We start from the raw sequence: 21,934 nt of genomic DNA on the forward strand, positions 1-21,934 counted from the left end.
GCAAGTGTCTACGAATCCTCCCGTTGTCACTCACACTGGCCCTGCGCATCGACGATCCCCACCACCATCATGACGGCCTCCAGCCTTCCCAAAACCCCTGAGGAGGAACATGCCCGCCATCCACCTGTTCCGATCAGATCGGAGACCAACGAATCCGTCGCAATTAGCCCATTCATTCCCGTCCCGACCCTCCGCTCTATCTTATCAAACTGAAAGAAGAGCCCCGAGATCGTCACACGCCACGCCGGACCGTTTGTCACGGATGGCGCTGTCGCGGTTTCCTTCCGAGGCGCAGTGGTGGTGGTGTTGTTGTTCTCTTGCCCCTCGCATAGAGGAGACTTTCAAACTTTGCAAGTTCCATAGCTGCCCGTGCGATCAGGAAAAAGTCAGCTAGCGTTATTGATGGTGCCGGGGTTGACTAGCAAGTCGAAGTTGCCATGATATTATATAGAGACGGATGGCCCGTTGACCGGAGAGAGAGCCTCAGCTCTGTTTTGACGAATCAGGGACCGGACCTCCCCGATCTGCAAGCTTGGAAGTTCAAGTGGTTTAGAGTTCAGCTGGCATCGTAAAGTCCTCTAGATTGGTCATTTGGTACATGGTTCGGAAAATAAAAATAAAAATTGCTGATCGTGGTCCTGTACACTTATTAATGGACTTCATTTAGTCCTTTCATCCTTCTTTCATTTTGGTGGATGATCTTTTAGTTATAGATGCTTTATATTCTGTTTTTTTTTTTCTTTCAGACGCGGTCAAACTTATTCATCGGACGTTTATCACCCATCTCTCTCCCTCTCTCTCCTTAGGTGCTGGCTGGCAACACTATATTTCGTATTACTGTTATGGCATTCACAGTGATATCGGACACCGAAGGACGTACTATGCACTGATGATCTATCGTAGAAACAAGAACTCACGTTTTTCATATAACACTGCGAGTTCTCGCATCGAGTACGGTACAGAACCACGGGGGAATGGTCACATAAACTGCAACATGGTCATTTCCCTCAAAAAAACATTTTCCGTCGCAATCTTGTTATCGTCTTCCATCGTATGCACCTGTTGGATTAGCAAGCAGGAGCTCCCTCGTATCCCGCCAGCGGAGCTCGATACCCCTTTATGTCGGGATGGACTATATATATTGAATACGGTCCGTCGAGCACCCTCACCGCGTTTCTGCTTATCGCTATGCTGTGTGAGGGTGAGTATCTACTTATATTACTTCGTTTATGTTACTGATTGGTATCCTGTAGTCTACATTATAGCTAACAGTGTACTTTATTAGGTGCTACGAATGTGCATCATTTTCTTAGAGCACCGACAATCTGAGGTACAACGGTTCATTCCCTTCATGGCTATAACAGACGATGAAGGTTTTGCATGACATGCCTCCGACATAACTCATGTCTTTCAGCGTCATGCTCCTTTAAATTTTGCAGGTTAATATATTCCATCAAGTCCAAGATATTGACAGAAGAATATATGTGAGTATCTACGAACGAGTGTAAGTATCATAGTCATAAGCACAGTAGGGATATACATACCTCAGTCGGGCACAACGTGGGTGAAGTGACTGAGGCATACAGATAGGAATGGCTGGACTATATAGGTGATCGGGAAACGACAGGAGGTGTAAGTATATATAAGGTAAATAGAGCGAGTGATCGAAAAGTAAGATAAGATGAAACGTACGGATATCCTCCAACACAAGAGACCCTGCAGGGACAGACGGGGTGTGTGTGTCCAACCGTTGTAGCCACGTGAATTATAGACTGGTTTAGGCTGGCATTTGACGTAGATGGCATTCAGATATTGAGAACAATACTGCGATGGTGTGGGAGGAATGATGTCTGCTCCTACATAGTGAAGCTATCGTTAATAGGCTTTAAAACAAGGGATATTTGACTTCAATGACTAGTGATGACTAGATAAGTACATCTCTGGTAGTGTATCAGTGAGTACAGGCCCCCAAAGCTGGGTTCGATTCCCAGGCAGAGAGCTCAACTGGCAAAATATTTTGTTCTCAGGGTTGAATGGTTGAGGGTTGCGAACAAAACCTTCAGGGTGGGTCAATTAGTGTTTTATACCGAAGGGGAGTTTTGATATGGTAATTTACCTTATCATACTTCAACGACTGATCTAGGAATGTTCGGAGCAGACATGTAGGTCTCTGGTAGTATATCGGTTAGTACACGCGCCTGTCATGATATGACAAACGTTGTGCGCGCGAAAGCTGGGTTCGACTCCCAGCCAGAGATGCCTGCGAGTTCCATAACCTACTCTTTTCTTTGAAAGTTTCAGGGTTGAATGTCGAATCCGGCTGTCCGGAGGTAAGTTACTATTTTTCACCAAGCCTTCTCGAGAATTAGTTTTGATAACTAAGCACGATGCAATTCCTAATTTTTTTAAATTCCAGAATCACAAATTGCTTTTATTTTATGGATAGAAATATACATACACCGATGTATACTCACTCACATGACCAATCGGTTACTTCAATGAAAACCCCTACCGGTCCGAAACCTAGGTGTATGCATGACTCGGACCCTATAGCGTAAAACTCTTATCTACTACTACGCAACACGTAGATATCGGATCCGGCTTCCATCGCCTCTCTACATTCCTTGCAAACATATTAGGTACCCATAATTCACTCTCATTTTATGACATACGATTTCCATTGCCGAATAAATAAATAAATATCTAAATATTTCGACAAACTAACTGGTATTCTAGCATATAAAATGAGGGGGAATATGTAGCCGCCGACGTGTCCAAACATATATCCATATGCATACACCCACGCCCTCCAGATCATTCATTCACACCCCATCCTATCAACATTCGAATCGTCAGCCTCATCATCGCCTTTCAGCCGCTTTGACCTCCCGTGCAGATCCGCATCCTGAGCAGGAGGCCGCTTCCAGTTCGGAATTTCCTCGTCGCCCATCGCCCCAGCGAGCGAGACACCATACGCGGGCCTATGGTTTAACGACGGGTGGCCGTGCAGATATGGCGACGACGACGACGACGACGACGACGGGGGATTGACGTGCGTCATCCGCCGACCCTTGATGCCTTGGATCCCTCCCATGCTGAGATCCCCCAGCGTCTTCCGCGCCATAACCGCATCCTCGAAGCTGCCCTTCCCCTCTCCTCCTCCACCGCCAACGATACTCCCCGTAGGCGTGTTCACGCTCGGCATGCTCGACACACGTTTCCTCCCGTTCGGCGGGCCCACCGCCGGATACGCAGGAGGAGACGTCGAATGGGTGTGGTGGTTAGCCGGGTGACTCAAGGGCGTGCTGCTCATGTACTCCTTCAGAAACTCACGAAGTTCCCTGGTCTCGGCTTCGCGTGGAGTCGGAATCTGCATCATGCCGGGTACCGACGCGTGGCTGTTCGCGGACGTCGTCGACTGCTGCGCCGATGACGATGGGAAAATGTCACCAAAGAACGGAGCGGCGCCATCGTAGAGGGCATTGCGCTCCTCGAAGGTCATCATTCCGAATGCTTCCAGGCGTGGATCTGCCGCCGGTGAAGGATCGACGTTCTCGTACAAGGGTAAGTGAACGCTGCTACTGGCGCCGCTACTCCCACTTGCGGCGCTACTGCCTCCGCTCTCTAGCGAATCTCTTCTCCCCCAACCCCTCATGCCGGCATAGACTTGGTTGGAGTGGGAGTAGTGGTTGTGATGATGTTCGACAGAACGTGCCCTCGCGACACCGGCGCCTCCGCCATTGACGCCATTGTACGTAGGCTCAGGCTCATCACGCTTCATCCATGACGACGTCCGGTCGTAAAGTACGGGGCTGGGCTGCTGCTGCGTCTGGTTGTGCATGAGATCGCGGTAGTTGGACTGGTGGTCGGCGAGGTTGGTTAGATACGGTTGTGGAGCAGGTTGGAACGAAAAATTCTGCTGACTTGGGAAAGGTATAGCTACGGGTTGGGGAAAATAAGATCGCGGCGCATTAGATGGTATATGCCTCGGAAGATGGGGGTTGTGACCTGGGCCCGAAGGCGCCGTCTGTCGGTAAAACTTGATGAATGTACAAGGAACACTTCGTTGTACGCATGTGGCTACGGCGATATTAATCAGCACAAGTTTGGATGCAAAGTGAATGGCCTAGGCTAGCAGGCAGTCGACCCACGGCGGAGAATTGACATATTCATGACGAGTAGCTATGAAAAGCTTTCGTCTGAAGGCTCCAATGAAATGTCAAGCCGGACCCGCGATGTCGACGCTAACCAGGACAGAATTAATGAAAGGAAAACTCACGACAGGGGATACTTCCGTCGCAAGAGAGTTTATTCTGCACGCATTCGTCGCATGCTTGCTTGCTGGTCAGAGCACGCGTAGCCGAGGCTTTCCGCCGCCCTTTGATTTTCGCAAGGATCTTCTCCGTCGGGGAAATGTGACATCGCTTGGTGTGTCGTGCAAGGAGGTCGCTAGGAGACGGACCCATTAGCCGCGAATCGCGGAAAACCACAAATAAATGGACTCGTACCTCCGTGTATACTGCTCGAAACAGTCGGTGCATTCGTACGGTCGGTCGCCAGTGTCTTAAGATGGGAAAAATCGGATGCGATCCGTAGAGACCGTCCGTGGAGGGAGCATCAGGTATAGTGGAGAATATGTCAGGTAGAATAATGAGTACCACAGATACAAACAAAGTGGAGCTGGAAGGGCTCACGCGAACGCATATGACGCGCTACATGTTGTGGCCTGGTGAATGTCGCTTCGCAAACGGGGCATCTGTGTCCCCCAGTCATTTCCGCAATCGTTGTTAGCTGGAATTTGGAGCCTAGTGAAAGTACGAATGCAAGTTAGGTACGTGCAGTGGAGTATGAGGTAGGCGATGTGGAGTACAGGGTGATGGGGGATGATGGATAAGAAAGGAAAAATTTAAATAGGCCTGATTTTTGCGCCGTCGTAAGGGGCCTACGTCATTGTTCCACGAGATCGGATGACGTCTTAGATCGTCTTATTCCTGTTTTACTATTTTTGTGCGAAGACACGCTTTCGGAAATTACTTGGCATAGATATTGCAGATCAATTTTATATAAACAGTCAGTTGACGGGCGGACTGTTCAAAACCGAGACTAAAAGGAGTCCCTGATTTCAACCTAAAAAAAGAAGCGTTGGTACTGACGTCATAACGACATGAGGTAATTAAATTTCATTTATAGCGAAGGGTAACGTTGAATGATGACGCGCGGTGTTCATCGTGTGAAGCTGAAGGAGAGAATGGCGAATGGCAGGCATTGCGGCAGGAATCCAAACGTCGAGGGATCACCAGACAGCTTAAACAGTCGGGAAAAGGGGAAGTAATTGTAGGCTACTTACCGGCCCGGTGAAAATAAGCTTGTGCTCGAATCAGATCCTCCTGTCGTTCCCAGGCAATCTTATCAGATGGCGAATGCTTAGACTCCTGTAGGACTGCGAGCTGTCTCAGGAACGTTTTCTAACGCAAATCAGTTTGAGCAGCTTCAAAGAGCCCTAATTACAACTTCCATAGACATAGAGCTTGCCTCTCAATAATTCCGAGATTTGTTTCACTAAAATCAGATGTTGCATGGTTTAGGTTTTCCATTGAGAATGGAATCATGAAGGACAGAAGCATGTGTGTTCAAAGTGACCCATACCTTGAATCTGCTGCACCTTTTGCACATGTTTGCCCAGCCTGACTTGGACCGTTTCAACCATCTGTGTTCCATTCGCTGTACTCAAGACTTGACATCGAGATGAAAGCACACTTCTGAGCCGAACAAGCCGAGTTGCTTTACTGAAATCGAAACCCTGCCTGAGACACCTCGGCAACACTACCCGAGTCCAATTTACGACACGGACTGGTGCGGTACCGAAATATGCTGCTCTAGCCGAGGACTGCAGGTTCGGGACCATTATCTCAATTAGAATATCACGCAAATATCATTTAAAAAAAGATAGAGAGAAATAACGTTGCATACGCGCACCCCCTGCAAACCAAAGGCCGTAAGATTATTGCAGTGTGCAGGAATGAGATGAATAAACTCCCAGGACGGGCGGGAACCTTTCAAAAAGGTTGAAATTGATATAGAAACCACAACCGATGAGCCTGTACGACGTGTGATGGCCCTGCCGAAGAAGAAAGCAAGAAGACTCGAGATCAATGGGCCAGAGTATGCAGGGAGACGGACCGAAAGCGATGAAGGAAACGTGTAGCCGCCACCTTATATCACACTTGGTGCATGACGACCGTGTTGGGGGGGGGACTCGACTCTGCCATCGGAACCGATAATTTGCGAAACGCGCAACGTCCTGAAGCAAGAAAAAACACTCATCAGCAATTATAAGATACGGACAGCAGCAAGTTCTGGGCGCGTACAGCGCAGCACAGGGTTAATATAGGAAACGGGAAAACGCCGGAATTATTTCTCGCCTAAGAAGCCATACCGGGGAAAATTCCTCCGAACGTCGAAAAGATGGAATTGCGCTGTTCTCTGTGGGGGAAGCCCAGAATGAGAATGGGTGTGTGAGAGTTCACCGGGAGGGGGGGGGGCAGGCCCACAAGGTTCTGAATAACGAAAGAGACTTGGCTGGTGTTAAGAATGTATTCAGCTCGATGGGAAGGGGGGGTATGGGAAGGAAGATTAGTAACGAGACCACTTTTATCGGTAGTGAGGGTAACAAGCACGGCTTAGCGTGGCGCTGAGGTTACACCGTTTAGTTGCCGGTAAGTCACCGATGCTACTTGGCCGCAATACAGACAACTGGGGGATCTCTTCTTTAACGGTCGTATCCCCAGATTGATGTGGATGGGAATATGCTGTTGTCGATATTGCTTAGTATGGATGAACATACGACTGAAGTGGAAGGGGACATGTACGGGCCGCTTATTTTACGACATCAGAGAGAGCGTCCTTTACCACATCTGTCCATCCCATCACCACCGCCTTGTTGCTACTCTTCTTTGTCATTATTTTCCTTCCACGGGCTTAAATACGACGAAGGGTCGAGCCTCACATCGGCATTGGAATTTGTCTGTTGGTTACCGCCGTGGACCCCTGACCGTGATAGTTCGGGGAAATACTGAACGCGTTGCAACAGAATAAGAAACGACTCTATTCCGGTAAGGAACATAAAATACAAGGTAAAAAGAGGAAGAAGAAATCCGATCGCAATCGGTTTCCCCGGAAGTATCTAAGGCTGCAGATCAATAAATGCACATAGCGCGTCATCCATCCAGATTAACACGCCGGTATATTTACAACGAGCATCCGTGTGGATGGACATTGGCAGAGGTATAAAAATGAGACTATGCAAATGCTTATTGAAAGCCATCCCAATTAACTACCCATGCTAGGATTCGAACCTAACTCTTATTAATAAGAGTTACCCATGCATTAAACCCACTAGGATATCGTACTACGATGCAACGGCCACCATTTCACGCCCTTTGGCAGTTCAGTCAAACCACGGCCTCCCCGCCCACCTCAAGTTCGCAGCATACATGGATAGCTTGTTAACCTTCACACGCATCTTCAACACCCCGCACCCCGACCCCAAAATTCCGATACGGTTGAAATCTTACAACTCTTCATCCTCACGAACCCCCCCTTCCCACCCAACCAAGTCCGGCGTCCTTCCAAACCGCGCCGCGCCAACAGCCGCTCCAGCGTCCCCTCCTCAAACCCAAAATTACCATCCATCCTCAGTTTCGCGCCGGGTGAGCGCCTGGATGAGGGTATCCGTGACGATTGGGAACCGGTAGCCCCCGATCCACACGGGCAGTCGTTATCCCTTATAGTGAGCTCCATCACCAGCGCAGGGAGGCAAGCGGTCCAGACAGGAGGAAATCAGGACATCCGCCGAATGGATGGATGGACAAATAGATATGAGCGGAGCTTGAGCTTCCTCATCAGCATCCCCAGCAGTAGTCACCCTCATGGTTGCAGCCCGTCGCCATCGACCACCTCGAGCGCGGGAGCCACGAGGGTACGTGAAGAGGTCGGGGTCAGTTCAGGAACCTCGGCCTTATTATCCCCCGGGGCCGGGGGGGCCCGCATGCCTCGACTCGACTTGGGGTGACTTGAGGTGCGGGAGACACAGACGCGCACGCGTCCGGTTGCGGGTGGAACCTCTCGGTCGTCGAGATGCGGCAGTGAGTGCACGCGCCGAGGACCGTGAACATCTCCGGGGGTTGTTGATATCCTAGCGCTCGCGTCGCCGGAGGGTGAGACTCGTTATATCCACGAGGAGCGCGGGGGAAGGAGCCCCCGGCGAGACCGAGTAGAACGTGATTTTCCGCACGTTCGGCGGGGGCAGTCGAAGCGGAGAGGACAGGACTGGAAAGCCGGTACGGTACGGTACGTTCGAATCGTAACGGCATAATATGAAAGTCAGACGTGCCGTACTATAATGACTCGAGAAGGTCACCCGGAAGGTCAGAGAACACGCCCAGCGAAAACGAAGGGGATGTGCACTGTGCAATGCTTCCATCGGGCCCTCGCTCGAACACCCATCCGACGTGGGACTCGTCCTCCCGTCCTTCTTCGGAGCGGAGGGAGAGATCTAGTGGGAGGCCTCCTGGGTGTTCCAGCCAATATTCGAAGCCCGTGCGCATCTGCTCGTATAGTTCAGGTTGCGAGTCGGGGATATGGAATCGACCCGAACGAGGAATCACAAGGTGTAGGGATGACCACAGCTCGGGAGTCTGTGCAGCTCTGTCGGAAGACTACAAATTGTAGTAGTGCAAGTGCCAGCTGGGTCGACAGATTCATTGGCCTCGGAACCTCCTCCCAGTTCATCACGTCCAGCGGTCAGCGTGGCGAGCTTCTGAGTCAGTAAAGCGATTTCAGCTTCAGATGAGTTTTTTTCCGAATTTTGGTTGGGAGTGGGCATGGTCTGAGGAAATGGCGTTCGAATTGTCAGTAGTTTCCACGTGAACTTTGTCACCACGAGCGGATAACACAAAAAGGTGTTTGCGTGGCGGCCTTTAAGCGCCGCTTCCGCGCAGCAGGTACATCAGAGATGGATATCAGATAACTTGGATATCAAAACCAGAAACGGCCCGGTTGAGCTATGACAAACCCTTTGCATTAACAAGCACGGATGTCAGTATCATTAACAATAACGTTGGTGTATCCAATCCAAACCTCACCTCACCGAACTTCTAGTGCTCTCAAATCCCTTGACCGTGGAATTCCCGTAGTGAAAGCTACCGCCATCACGCGGTTCTCCCAGTATGACCCAAAGCGGCCCCAGCGCCTGGAAGATAGAGCGTCTCCTGGTCCCCCCCCCCACCGTCTGGCCAGCTCATGAGATGCTACACATCTTAAACACTGACGGAGCGGTAATGCAGCGCGTGCGTTAAATTCGCCGGCCGGGATACCATGCTCGTGCTCGTCGCCCCGTTCGCTCAGGTTGAGCACGACGACGATCTTCCCCCGGCGTGGAGCCGACGTCGCCCCTGGGTTGTCATCGAGGTTCAAGTGACCGATAATGTTCCCGCGCTCGCACTAAACGTCTCCGCTAGGAACAGTGCTGCGTAGCACGGCGCACCCGTGATCCACCCCGACGAAGGTCAAAGAGGTTGGTTGTACTGAATACCAGCTTCCCGCATGTGGATGTAGGCCACAGACAATTCCCGCGCGGCGCCGCTCCTGAGGCCAGCGTCAATCAGCCAGAGCGCGGCAATGTTGGTGCTGCCACAGGACAGTGTATTGTATTCCGTAAGGAGAACCAGGATGCCGTATTCCCTGGCGAGGGCGATGCCGTCCGAGTTCCAATCTAGGTATGGGCCATCTGAGGTGTTGGGCGAGGAAGAAGAGTCGATTCCATGTGTGAGAGATAGTATGTGACGTCAGCATTGCTTTCATTCGGATCTTGGCAAGTATGATTCGTGTAATGATGTTTGCATACTGTAAAACGTTTCATCAGCCATGGAATGGTAGCTTTTAGCAAAGCGGAGCAACACACGTGTAGTACTTGTAAGGATACCGGTCGAGACCTGCTTGTATGACCTTGGATAGTGACCTGCGATGCAACTGAGCCTATTCTGGGAGATGCAACAGTCGAAGATGTCACATACCACTGCGAGCAGCATACTGTAGGACCGCCAAGCACTGCGGCATTAATAACGCCCTGCTGTTCCATATCTCCAATGACGTGCGTGGCCTAATTCCGAGATCTAACGATTATCACGCATTCGTCGAGAAAATCGCAGAAGAGGAAAGAGACCAACATAGGTCATTAGGTTATAGTTCTGTCCTCGTGCCATGACCTGCATACAAATCCAGGTTCCTTGTTTCAAAAGTCAGTCAAGCCGCTGGGGAAATTAACATCCAACCTTACATTCCATTCCCTAGCAGCATCGCATCCAACCTGTTGCATTTTTCTAGGCACGTTGGTTGAAAGTCAAATTGGCGAGTGAAAAACGGCGTTGACGTGCCAGGTACGGCAAACAAATAGCGGCGTATTGCTCGGCATCCATATTAATTATAATGGACTCGGATCTCAAGCATTACGTTCATGGTCTGCTTGTAATCTCCAAGGCTCCAAGCTCAACTAATGCAGCTGACGATCTATGTTATGTTTACTTTGTTATGAGACTCTTGCGAGTAATGGTATTGGTATTGCTGGTGGAAAACAGATCATATCAGCCGCCGGTCCGAATCGACATCAGGTAAACCTGGTCAGTGAAGAACTATGATATTAAATACAAGTTGTCTACGAGGTTACATCCAGATTTTGCCGTACAGAGAATCTAGGTATGCATGCGCCAAGTCCAAAAAAAAAGGTATAAATGGCATACCACATATACCACATATGTGGTGTCTATGTCTTACTCTCGGAAATCGGATCGGTGACCGTCCGTTCCTGATCATCAATCTGCTTGCGATGCTGCCCCACAACACCCACACCGCGGAAGAAAATCAGCGCCAGAATCGTGGCTACCGAAGATGAATGAAGCTCAGCATCATATGACGACAAGCCAAACTGACATGACATACCCAACACGCCAAAGGAAAAATTAGTCCACTCGGCCGCTTTATAGCTATCCAATTGAGCAGCCTTCGGTGCCCCATCTGCGTTTGCATCTAAAATCACTCCCATATCCGCCGAACGCTGGCGTAATACACGATCGAAAACAACAGTCGACACCGTCACACCAACAGATGTCCCGAGCTGTCAACCCCATTAGCTACTTTTCCTCCTTCAAACTGGAAGAGAGAACTACCTACCTGGGTCATGGTTTGAAATACGCCTCCCGCAAGACTCTGTTCATGCGGCAATGATACCTTGGCAATGAACAGAGTCCCGCCAGCGAACACAAAGTCGGCACCAACGACTGCGACTATGGCTGCAGGGAACCCGAACGCCCAGTACGTCGCATTGGGGTTTATTAGACCGAATAGGAGGGGGGCGACGCTTGTTAAACCAGTTCCGATGGCTGGAAAGGGAAAGTTACTGAGTTTAGGATAAGCTAGCTATTCGACGATAGATGAGCGTACCCATAAACCACACAAGTGGTAGACGCCCTACAAGAGCCGCTACAATCACATTGCATGTAATTCCAGATACGCACATCGGGAGTAATCGGATCACAGTGAGAAGAGGAGTATATCCTTTGTAATTTTGATAGTACAGCTACCGGGGTGAGGGGGGATCGATTTTGAGAATGCAGACGGGTAGATGACGAGAAGAATGGCACACTGCACCTGAGCCCAATAACACCATGCCAAAAAACCGCACCACTGCAGAAACGCAACAGTCATCATAACTGCCACACGGCCCTTTGCTCTTGTCCATAGGGATAGCCGCATCAGAGGCGGAGGGTTCCACTTGGTCTTGGGCACCGATGGGTCATCCAGTTGCTTCTCGAGGTGGTATTGCCAGTACAGGAATGCCGCAACGAATATCACACCGACTATGAGAAGCGCGATGATATCTACAGAACCTATCAGGCAACCCAAGGCCAAGTACGGGGGAAAAAAAAAAACACACATGGTGTCTTCCATTGTTGAGGAGCCACCTCTCCTTGAGAAAGAACGAAGACAATGAGTACGAGACCGACGGTGACGAGGAATCCACCGATCCAATCAATTCGCTGGTCTGTTTCCGTCGAAGGCAGGTCGGCATCGATGACGACCAGTCCCATTACGAATGATGCTGCGCACACGCCCTGTGCAAGTGAGCAGTTGCATCACCAGAAACCCAAAAAAACAATAAATTGAAGATCTCCTACAGCAGAGAGGTAAAAGGGCGAACGCCACGACCGTCTAATTATTTGATTCGTGACAATCCGAGAGGGGGAAAAGGCAAGAATGGGGTCACGTACTTGGTGAGCTGCGTTAGTACGCCACCGATAGCTAGTCCAAAGGCACCGCCTAGTGGTGCTCCTGCAGCAAAAGTGGCAAACGCAATGGAGCGAGCGCGTGATGGCGGAAAGGCATGGGCGAGGATACCGATCTGTGTATAGTAATAAGCAAAAAAAATAAAATAAATCTGATTATACGTAAAAGCATACGGAGGCGGGTATGGTTGCGGCAGCTCCAATTCCTTGAAATGCTCTCAGTATATCGAGCGTTATAGCGTCTGTTATACATCGTTGATTATCCATCTCGGGTTCACGGGGAGGTAGGGGGGGGAGGGGGGGGACACAACAACATACCTTTAGAGAATGAACATCCCAAGGAAAAAGCCGCCAGCCACAATGACCCAACACAGAACATCCGTTTTCGGCCGTACAAATCCGCTATCCTGCCAAACAAGACGAGTAAACAGCCCTGTCCCCAGACGTCAGACGGAACGTGGGGGGGTGAGGTGTAGTGTAGGCATTTACAGAGCTTAGAGGATACGCAGAGACGATCCAGTTGAGTTTTGCTTCCGGTATACCGAGGTCATCGCCTATTGTAGGCAAAGAGATCGATACCGCAGTACTGTTCGACTGCTGCAGACAAGTGTTGACAGTCAGTGAATGAAAGAAAAAAAAAACATGGATCACGAAAAAAAGTTAACTTGCATTGACGATCATTGCAATCGTACAGGTAGCCACGATTAACACAGACCGAAGGCTACTTCTCTGAGTGGGAACAGCCATAATGGGGGGAACCTTGAAATTCTGCTCCGCTTCGTTCTTGTCTCCCTTTTCGATGGACATGATGGTAGAAGGAAGTGGAGAGACAGAGACATTTTCCGGCTAAACGCAATTTTCGAGTTGTTTTTCTCAAGTGCGACGCGTCGCAGAAATTGGAGATGGAAGCCGACGAACCGCTATATCAATGAAGCTCCCTTGCCGGCGGCCGAACTTCCGACCAATTAAATTGAGAGATCTTATCTATATCTGCTTTGGACATCGGGGGGGGGGGGACAGACGACGTTCGCTTCTTGAATCTCCCAGGTGAGCTGACGAAATAGACATTCCCTTCTACATCACCCTGTGATCCCTGCGTTTCCCCGGAATTCACGCGCGTCGAGTTCAAAAACCATTCACGGTTCATGGGCTTCGCGGCACCGGGTCAACACCGGGTTCCCCTCCAAGATCCGAGGCCATGCTTGACGAAGTATAAACTGACATGTAAACCGCCTTCAATACCATTACTATCCCCACTTCCCAATGCACGTGGCCGAATAATATCGGTTTCCAGCAGGCTATATACATCGTGATACGAATTATGCTCCGACCTCATATCGGAACCGGCCAACTTCGAATCCCTTCGGATCCAGTCTGACAAGGAAATCATGGAGTGATTTCGGCTCAGTCCTGACAATGGGAGCCATTACGCATATTAGTTTAGACCTACTTTGTGGATGCCTTACCGTGAAGAGCACGGTGTTACGAAGGCTTGCATAGGTTACGAGTAGGGCCGCGGAGGAGTAAAGTCCTTCTCACCTTCCTTCTGCCACCTTATTGCTTCCCGGGCCACTGTTCCAGGAGCCCACTCAAGGCGCTCATCTCACCCTACACTATTCCTAATTAACAGGCTGCGGTTATCTCGTATATTTGTCAAACATGCCATGATCTCTTCCCCGCCAAGTATGGTTAGCAATTACCGAGATATGGGTGCATATGGATGCGGTCTAGCGCCTCGGATATAAGAGGGAGTTGTGCCAAGTCGACAATGAAGCGAACCCAATAATTATATGATATGGGTACCTTTAATTTACATAGCGAATCACACTATCTAAGACTTACGACCGTAACAGTATAGTACCGTACGGCAGACATCCCCGGGAATTCAGCGACTGTAGAATATCCATTTATCAACGCCTGTAACTTACAGAGGCTCTTCATTACAGACTAAAAGTTGGTACAAAAATTAGAATGACGCTAGACGCGCACGAGACCCAACATCCCTTGCACCATCCTAACATAGAACCCGTTAATAATCTCCGTTCCAAAATTCCTCTTACAGTCATACATCGAATGTAGCGGCTTCCGCGCGTTGATCTTCCACAGCGCGTGTTTCGCGTCCATGTCCGTTCCAGTGAGCTCGTCAACAGTGTCCGTGCCAAGCAAAGGCCCATCTGGATCAGCCAGACTCCCAAGTCGCCGAACAGCAGCTTCATGAGCCTCAGGCCGGGTAGGCGCAAACACGTTCCTGCAGAAATCGAGTGTGCTCTGGAGCTCCGCCTCTGTGAGATGTTCGTCTGCATCCGCGGATCCTTGAATGACTAAAAATCGACGAGAAACTAACTCAGCCCTACACAAAATTTTAAATGAACCGAGAATTACCAGGTCTAAGAAAATGAAACGCCCTGTCAAAGTTGTCTTCATCGACGTCGTACAGAACGGCCGTTTCCTGGGACCGTATCTGCTTGTAGACGCCGAGAACAACGAGAAGGAAGCTAGAACAATTTTCCCGCCAATGAGAAAAACTGGCCAGACACGCCGTTTTGTTTTGGAATTCATACCGTGTATACGCGGTTCCTACTTTCGCGTTGTGAAAGCCGCAGGCTTCCACTTCAGTACAATTCCCTCGAATCGAGGCAGCGATGGTACTAGCCGCAGACAATCCACCGGTAAACGCCAAGTGGATACCAGACGAGAAGAACGGGTCGATGAACGCTAAAAGCCCCTGGGCGTCAGCTTCAACTGTCGAGAGGAGGGGAATTTTTTGGAAGAAAAGAAATCAGACTAACCCCCCGCATCCCCGGCAATACGATAATTGGGGCCGGCATGTTCTGTCGCATGATAGCTATAATCACCAGCGGACCTAAGCTTTCCTTCGAATCTCGCATTTCCCAGGAGCCGAATAAGCCCAGGAGCTCGTTGAAGATCCGCCATGTAGCAGTCGTGCTGTACCTCCTCGGGCGATTTCTCGTTTGATTTCGAACGGTGCTGCATCTTCTTACGCCTGCTCTCTTCCTCGACGAGGACGACGCCGACGCTAGTAGTTCCATTGTGAAGGGGAATGAACCAAGCCCAACCCGTTTCATCTAGAATGGTAAAAAAAAAGAAAATTTTTAGTGTCACAACGGAAGCGAGAGCGGATCTATTACTACTACTACTTACCGGTCAACGCCTCAAACCACGGTGCATTCTCTCTCGTCGTCCCTGGCGCGTAGCATTCCGCACCAGTCCAATATCCCCATACCGCGACGTTCCTCAGGGACTCGTTGAACGTCCTATTCTTCAGGTACCTCGTGGACATCAGCCCGTTCCTCCCAGAAGCATCAACAAGCCACCTAAAGGACACTTCTCCCCCCCGCGTCGCGGTCGCGTCGCCTCCTCTACTACTACTCCAAACGAGCGAAACCGGTCGAACAGGCTCGTCAGGCGCGAAGCGCACTTTCTCAACTCGGACGCCCTCGCACACGTGGACGCCCATTTCCGCTGCATGGCGGAGGAGGAGCTCGTCGAATTCTGATCGTACCTGGATGTGGATGAGGGTGGCGAGGTTATTGATGTCATGTCAAAAGGAGGAAAGAAATAAAATGCTTTACGACGTTCCAAGCCCCGTTGTCGGGGTTGGTTGATATGAAATCGGTGTCTAGGGAAGACGTCCGTCAGCGCGGACTGGGCGTTATCTCAGCATCATCCATACGCACATCCTTCGCGTTTATACTGATTAAGCTTGACTGCTGCCCCAGGCTAAACGACGATCGATCAGATAGTGAGAAGAAGTGATGGGGGAAGGGGGGGGGGGGGCAGCAAAAGGTACCTTTGGCGCAAAACCGTAGTTTTTCACCTTTTCTTCCAAACCGATAAATTTGAGGAACGGGCGGCAAGATGGAAGCATGCTCTCTCCGATGTGGTACCGGGGGAAGACGTCCTTCTCTAGGAGGAGGACCTCGAAACCCTCTGTGCGTGGTTTTCCATGAATACTTGAAGAAGAAACTAGCACAGAGTGTTTACCTCTCGCAAGAACGGCGGCAGCGTAAGACCCAGCGGGTCCTCCACCAATCACGAGGATGTTTGTCGACGAAGGCTACATGCGATTACACAGCTGCACGAGTTGAAAGACCACCACAAAGGACTCACCACTTGCGTTTCCATGATGAAATGCAATGGCGGCCCCCCCTTTACTTCCGGAGTCTTTTTAAACGGAAATTATCTCCCAAACGGTGTTATTTTTCGAAACAGGGACGGGTCTGGCCACTAGTGATGCCCGGATTGGGTCGCGCATGGGAGGTTTCGGAAGTTCCAAAGAGGCAGAGCCTATGATGCGAAATGGAGTCTAACAAAGCATTTTTTACCGAATAAGATATTCCCGCCTATCATTTGATACATATGGACACAAAAGGGGGACATGGTTCAAAAAAGTTAAAACGTCCGGTCCGGACATGATTAATCAAACAGCAAAGCCCTGCTGGTACCAATTTGCCATTTGTGGGCAGGGTGTTTTACAGTGCGGGGGGCTTCTAACAATGTGTATCATTTTGAGAAATGGTGGTGCAACTGTCCGTGGATCCACTTTCTTCCTTGTCACCCACTGTGTCTGCGACGCCGCGAAAGACGATCAGAGCTAACAATACCGCTGGCAAAAACATCAGGGTCATCTGCATAGTAACACAAACGCACATACCCAACGCTGCAAACGCAAAATTCGTCCACTCCGCCGCTCTGTAGCTATCCAAATCAGTTGTACTTTTGCGCGAGTTCGCCTGGCCTCCAGATACTTGATCGAAGATAACAGTGGATAATGTGACGCCGAGGGACGTGCCGAGCTAGGGCAAAATGGAAGTGAGCTCAGATGGAAAATTGCAACTATCGGCGAGTATACTTACTTGGGTCATGGTTTGTACTACAGCTCCGACCATGCTCTGCTCGTGTGGACTAGCCACCTTCGTGACATAGATCATCGTGCAAGCATATACGAATCCAGCACCCGCGGGCGCCAAGATAGCCGCCGGAAACCCAAAGGCGAAATACACCGAGTCAGAATCGATCAGGGCGAATAGCAAACTGGCGATGGCAGTTAAGACGTTTCCGGAAACCATAAGGTACACCAGGGGAACGCGGCCGATGAGTATTGTTATCAAGGCATTGTACAGTATACCGGTGAGGTAGGCGGGGAGGAGACGAGTGACAGTGGCGAGAGGTGCCAGTCCCATGTAGTTCTGATAATACAACTGTTGGGAGGGATTAGAGGCGGGCACAGAGAGATAGAACGCAAAGGATATACCTGCGCCCAATACAGCCATGAGTACAAAGCGCACCATGTCAAGAACACAATGATGAACGTAGCTGCGACGCGCCCGTTCGCCCGCGTCCACAGAGATAATCGCATCAGCGGTGGTGGATACCGTGTTGAAGACTTCATATCACAGTTCTGTCCAAGGTAGCGTTGCCAAAGAAAGAATGCCACAATGAACGCCACGCCGAGGAGGAGGAGGGCAACGATATCTATTTTCAGGGTAAGATTCAAGGACCTATGTAGAGACGAAACAGCGTACACGAAGTTTTCCACTGCTCCGGGGCCAGCTCGCCTTGAGATAAGACGAACACGACGAGCAGAAGGCCGGCACTGATAAGGACCGCACCGACCCAGTCGATCCGTAGATCCGTTTCGGTGGATGGAAGATCATCGTCAATGACGTATAGACCAAGGACGAAAGTTACGGCAGTCAGAGCCTGGCAGTCGCAAAATAAAGGCGTGGTCCATAGGAAGAGATCGAACTCACTGTGATAAGATAAAATGGCGCCCGCCAGGATGGCCTGTTGGGACGGGTGAGAGCTCGTTCGAGCAAAAGAAGAGCAACGCCTTTACGCAGTGAGCTGAGTCAAGACCCCACCAATGACTGTCCCAAGCGCAGTACCAATAGGCTGGCCGGCGGTGAAAGCGGCCATGGCCTTCCATCGCACCTGGGAAGAGGGAAATGCATCCGAGAGGATTCCGACCTGCCAACCATTATCAGTGGAATGAATCATGGCAACATCATAGTCTCTACCGCAGCAGGCATCATAGCAGCACGTCCTACGCCCTGCAGCCCTCTTAAGATGTCAAGAGTGATATCATCTGGAACGTACATTGGTTGACGAGGTGCAAAGAGGCAGAAATAGAAAGAACTCACTTCTAACAAAGGTGATGCTTAATGTGAACACCGCCATCCACAGCGAACCGAGTAGAAATGGTTTCTTGCGACCGTACAGATCGCAAATTCGCCCAAACATCATTAGGAAACAGCCCTGCATGGTCTATTAGCGCGCTGGAAACACGTAATCGAGACCGAAAGACGACGGACCGTGGTTAATGGACCGGAAGCCACTATCCAGTTCAACCGTGCCTCCGCAATATCTAAGTCCATCCCGATTGTGGGCAAAGCCACTGAGACCGCACTTGTGTTGGCGCTCTGGAAAACCCATATTAACGCTCAGCCGCCCAGCAAAAATAAAAGGAAAAAGCACACACATTGACGATGTGCGCCATCGTGCACGCCAGTACTACCAATACAGACTTCACCGCAGGCCTATCGTCAGTCACAGCTTCCTTTGATCCCCTGGTAGTAACGTTGACAGCTCTATCTGGTGAGGTGGCAAACATGCTTGGTGAGTGGAAAAGGCGTCTGTGACAGCTTTAAAAGCTTTACGAGGTAGATCTTTTGCAGAAAAGACTGGGACATTGAATGTCGATATCATAACAATCTTCCTTTGAATCAATTTGCATGCCTGCTCAATATCACTTTGCGGCCGGCAGTGAAGACGCTGGGAAAGCAATACTTTGAAGTCCCAGCATCCATCTAAGAAATCTTTTAAGGGGATACTCTGGGGAGTGATGATAAGTTCCCATGAGAGACGAAAAGGTTTCATGAATAGTATGATCCCTGGGAATAGAAGCTGTTGGCGATGGCCTTGTAGATATTGGAATGATCGTCAGAGAACCCGGTACCTGCAGTGCTACAGCATCACCTCAGAAGATCCGTAGAGAGTGGGGAGATGTGTTGGATTGTTTGATGCAGATGGTGACATTAGTATAATCGACAACGATGAGAGAAAAGCTCTTCGAGCCAATGGCCGTTCGCCACCCAACCAGAGGCACATGGATTTTACTCCTGGATTTTGGCAAGGATCTCCGCGTCCTTGAACAGGAAATACTCCTACAGGAAACATCAGCAGCTGTATGCCAACTTAACACGAAACAGACACACCTCATCGCCCACCTTGATCGAATTGCCGCCCCAGCCAGGTAGTAGCACTCTATCTCCAGCCTTCACTTGGGTCGGAACAATATCTCCATCCTTATTCGGCGCTCCGGGTCCAACAGCAATGACCGTCGCCTCCGGTAGTGGAGTTGTCGTCGAAGACGTGGGCAGGAAGAGCCCAGACGCGGTTTTCTACAGCTCAGTATGAGCGGAATGAAGAATAGATCGTGCAAAAAAAAAAAAACCGACCGTCTCAGGTTTAAATCTCTGAACGAGAACCCGGTCAAGGAGAGGAACGAGAGCCTTGATGGATTTGAACGTTGCCTGGGCCGCCTGGATGAGAAGAATGGAAATGAGTAAAAATAGCGCTATGCATGGATGCTCTCCTTACCATTGAAGCAATAAGATAAAGGGGGAAGGTGAGAAACGAAGAAGAGGCGAAAAAAAAGTTGGAAGAAAGAAGAAAAATTCGCGAATGTTCTCAAGTGCAGAATTTTTCGATTACGCAATCAACCATCACGTGGTAATCTCCTGTTATAAACATCACCTCCGCTTTCGATCTTGACTTCGTTAACAATTTTCACAAAGACAGAACTTTTGCTGATAGTTGTGACTCTGGTGCAGGATAATGTGTCTTCTTTGTGAACTCATTGCATCGCATCAGGTCCATAAGGCAGTGGCCGGACCACCGGCTTTCACCGGTGACCAGAAAACTCACCATAGTTGAGCGTTTAGGTTATCTCTTCGTGAAACCACAGCAACCTACAGCGATAGCTGTGCTTATATTTTAGGCGTGATCTTACATGCATGCCAATGCTTATCGTCCATGATTGCTTGGACCTTGGCTACAATCGTTGAAGCTCCTCGGGGATAGATCCGTAACGTTCTATAGCTTATAGGTCACTGGCCCCGGAAAAAGAACCGTGGCGTCGGAATATTAAGTTCTCCGACACCAAATCTCCGATAACAACTAATGAACTAATAAATTGACGCTCGCTGGAGAGTCAGAATCGCGTTTTCGAGGGTTTAAGGCTATTCTGGGGCTTCCTTGCAGTTTATGACTCCCGACGACTATCGAGGATGTGAAGACATAAATTTTCATTTTTATTTTATGAAGAGTCCGTATGTAGCATCTTTCCGTCAAACTCGGTGACGCTTACTTGGTTAAAAAAAAAAACTACCACTTCGTATTCCGAAACACAGGCTAGACCAGCTGTTCGCTTCATTACATCTGCGTAAATTACTTAGACCGTCTTTCAATCAAGAAACCGGTTTCACTCGCAAAAAGTCTTTCGCCGTCAGTCACTTACACGGGATTCTTTTCCTTTGGTGTATCAACATTTCCAACCAGCCCGCCGCTTACCGCTTCCAAAATGAATACCGGCGCTTTGTGTCTGGTGATGAATCCGAGGGAGGGTCTCCTTGTCCCCTTTAATGGGTGAAACTTTACTCCGCTGTCCTCAGTATCTCCTTGTGCGACTACAGCTGGTGTTCTTTCTTAGATTTTTCTGTTTCTGAAGGATGGTATAAAAGGTCTAACTACCAGGAAATCATCTACCCAACAACCAAGAATTCTCTCCTCAGCAATCCAGCACACCGAACGACTTCAGCATCTAGTCCTCCTCGTCATGAACCCTCAGAGACGTCCGTTTGGATACTTTCCTTGATAATCATCCTCTCACCGTAGTTTCCACAGACTACCGACAAGACTTGAATAGTTATGCCAATCAAGGGGGCTTGACACTCACCTATGACAAGACTTTCACCGGACCTCAGCATTCGGGAACTTGGACCGTCGTTGCCTACAGTACGTCTCTAAACAATATGCAGGGAATCGGTACTCACGACGTTGTATACAGTCGGAGACATTGAACATGGAAGAGGCACCGCCAGCAATCAGGGTCAGGCCAAGGAGATCGCATCTTACCACGCGATGGTAGCCCTGGGGTTGAATGTTGATTGATCACAGCGGGCTCAAGTACTATAGCTAGTCCCCCTCCTTCTGTTTCTGTAGATTTCTAGAGCGCTTGATATAATCCGATCGCACTTTATATACTAAGCTCATTGCTCACGTCACAATATCTGGCCACTTGGCGGTTGTTGAAGCCTCAGCACATGAAACAAGTATCCGTTAACCCTAGACTTGCAGTGGCCTTGGTCATTCTTACAGCGTGCTTGCTATGATTTATTAATCAAATCAGTGCAGAGAAGCAGTTATTCAGGTTGTATTCAGGCTCCCCTAAGAGGCAGTCATGGAATGGCAGACCTCACCAAGCCCTTAAGAACCTTTTTCTGCCACTGCCATTGGTTTTTCAAGATAAAACATGAGATTGTGGTCTCCTCGTCTTTCAACAACATGTTGTA

The 21,934-nt window shown here is 49.6% G+C and overlaps 9 protein-coding genes and 1 non-coding gene across 10 annotated transcripts; 3 read left to right on the forward strand and 7 right to left on the reverse strand.

Annotated features, from left to right (window-relative positions):
• Window positions 1-2,167: 2,167 nt before the first annotated feature.
• Window positions 2,168-2,258, forward strand: BT62DRAFT_t117. Its single transcript has one exon. It is a non-coding gene; the product is annotated as a tRNA-Asp (tRNA).
• A 426-nt stretch (window positions 2,259-2,684) lies between these two features.
• BT62DRAFT_951570 (uncharacterized protein) lies at window positions 2,685-4,883 on the reverse strand. Its single transcript, XM_043188194.1, has 4 exons — window positions 4,695-4,883; window positions 4,509-4,563; window positions 4,280-4,449; window positions 2,685-4,080 (listed from the first exon to the last, which is right to left on the reverse strand). Exons 1-4 carry the CDS (start codon window positions 4,771-4,773, stop codon window positions 2,819-2,821), a joined length of 1,566 nt encoding a protein of 521 aa, XP_043038083.1. The 5' UTR covers window positions 4,774-4,883; the 3' UTR covers window positions 2,685-2,818.
• A 1,947-nt stretch (window positions 4,884-6,830) lies between these two features.
• Window positions 6,831-7,754, forward strand: BT62DRAFT_1007582 (uncharacterized protein; the record flags this gene model as incomplete). The annotated part of the gene is made up of 4 exons (XM_043177356.1): window positions 6,831-7,022; window positions 7,061-7,179; window positions 7,230-7,284; window positions 7,347-7,754. 4 exons carry the CDS (start codon window positions 6,831-6,833, stop codon window positions 7,752-7,754), a joined length of 774 nt encoding a protein of 257 aa, XP_043038084.1.
• Window positions 7,755-7,926: 172 nt separating this feature from the next.
• Window positions 7,927-8,884, reverse strand: BT62DRAFT_1007583 (uncharacterized protein; the record flags this gene model as incomplete). Its single annotated transcript, XM_043177357.1, has 4 exons — window positions 7,927-8,071; window positions 8,101-8,328; window positions 8,398-8,717; window positions 8,756-8,884. 4 exons carry the CDS (start codon window positions 8,882-8,884, stop codon window positions 7,927-7,929), a joined length of 822 nt encoding a protein of 273 aa, XP_043038085.1.
• Window positions 8,885-9,563: 679 nt separating this feature from the next.
• Window positions 9,564-10,288, reverse strand: BT62DRAFT_215460 (uncharacterized protein). Its single transcript, XM_043180087.1, has one exon. The coding sequence runs from the start codon at window positions 10,136-10,138 to the stop codon at window positions 9,773-9,775; it is 366 nt and encodes a 121-aa protein (XP_043038086.1). The 5' UTR covers window positions 10,139-10,288; the 3' UTR covers window positions 9,564-9,772.
• Window positions 10,289-10,675: 387 nt separating this feature from the next.
• Window positions 10,676-13,277, reverse strand: BT62DRAFT_970462 (putative efflux transporter). The gene is made up of 12 exons (XM_043188982.1): window positions 13,008-13,277; window positions 12,828-12,935; window positions 12,657-12,771; window positions 12,513-12,580; window positions 12,324-12,454; window positions 12,231-12,264; window positions 11,990-12,167; window positions 11,704-11,933; window positions 11,497-11,632; window positions 11,227-11,435; window positions 10,996-11,170; window positions 10,676-10,935 (listed from the first exon to the last, which is right to left on the reverse strand). Exons 1-12 carry the CDS (start codon window positions 13,143-13,145, stop codon window positions 10,820-10,822), a joined length of 1,638 nt encoding a protein of 545 aa, XP_043038087.1. The 5' UTR covers window positions 13,146-13,277; the 3' UTR covers window positions 10,676-10,819.
• Window positions 13,278-14,227: 950 nt separating this feature from the next.
• BT62DRAFT_995128 (putative halogenase) lies at window positions 14,228-16,849 on the reverse strand. The gene is made up of 10 exons (XM_043190507.1): window positions 16,470-16,849; window positions 16,344-16,416; window positions 16,150-16,289; window positions 16,037-16,079; window positions 15,932-15,978; window positions 15,501-15,861; window positions 15,128-15,424; window positions 14,900-15,053; window positions 14,721-14,833; window positions 14,228-14,659 (listed from the first exon to the last, which is right to left on the reverse strand). Exons 1-10 carry the CDS (start codon window positions 16,482-16,484, stop codon window positions 14,316-14,318), a joined length of 1,587 nt encoding a protein of 528 aa, XP_043038088.1. The 5' UTR covers window positions 16,485-16,849; the 3' UTR covers window positions 14,228-14,315.
• BT62DRAFT_899202 (putative efflux transporter) lies at window positions 16,850-18,972 on the reverse strand (the record flags this gene model as incomplete). Its single annotated transcript, XM_043183357.1, has 10 exons — window positions 16,850-17,155; window positions 17,216-17,560; window positions 17,614-17,834; window positions 17,885-18,062; window positions 18,113-18,146; window positions 18,199-18,329; window positions 18,380-18,447; window positions 18,503-18,617; window positions 18,674-18,781; window positions 18,841-18,972. The coding sequence occupies 10 exons, from the start codon at window positions 18,970-18,972 to the stop codon at window positions 16,850-16,852; spliced, it is 1,638 nt and encodes a 545-aa protein (XP_043038089.1).
• A 502-nt stretch (window positions 18,973-19,474) lies between these two features.
• BT62DRAFT_981453 (hsp10-like protein) lies at window positions 19,475-19,964 on the reverse strand (the record flags this gene model as incomplete). Its single annotated transcript, XM_043189598.1, has 4 exons — window positions 19,475-19,525; window positions 19,577-19,762; window positions 19,820-19,903; window positions 19,962-19,964. 4 exons carry the CDS (start codon window positions 19,962-19,964, stop codon window positions 19,475-19,477), a joined length of 324 nt encoding a protein of 107 aa, XP_043038090.1.
• A 1,180-nt stretch (window positions 19,965-21,144) lies between these two features.
• On the forward strand, window positions 21,145-21,533 carry BT62DRAFT_1077386 (uncharacterized protein; the record flags this gene model as incomplete). Its single annotated transcript, XM_043179296.1, has 3 exons — window positions 21,145-21,214; window positions 21,267-21,377; window positions 21,430-21,533. Exons 1-3 carry the CDS (start codon window positions 21,199-21,201, stop codon window positions 21,531-21,533), a joined length of 231 nt encoding a protein of 76 aa, XP_043038091.1. The 5' UTR covers window positions 21,145-21,198.
• Window positions 21,534-21,934: the final 401 nt, after the last annotated feature.

Source organism: Guyanagaster necrorhizus (genome assembly GCF_019112545.1).
Source record: "Guyanagaster necrorhizus MCA 3950 unplaced genomic scaffold BT62scaffold_17, whole genome shotgun sequence".
Taxonomy (NCBI): domain Eukaryota; kingdom Fungi; phylum Basidiomycota; class Agaricomycetes; order Agaricales; family Physalacriaceae; genus Guyanagaster; species Guyanagaster necrorhizus.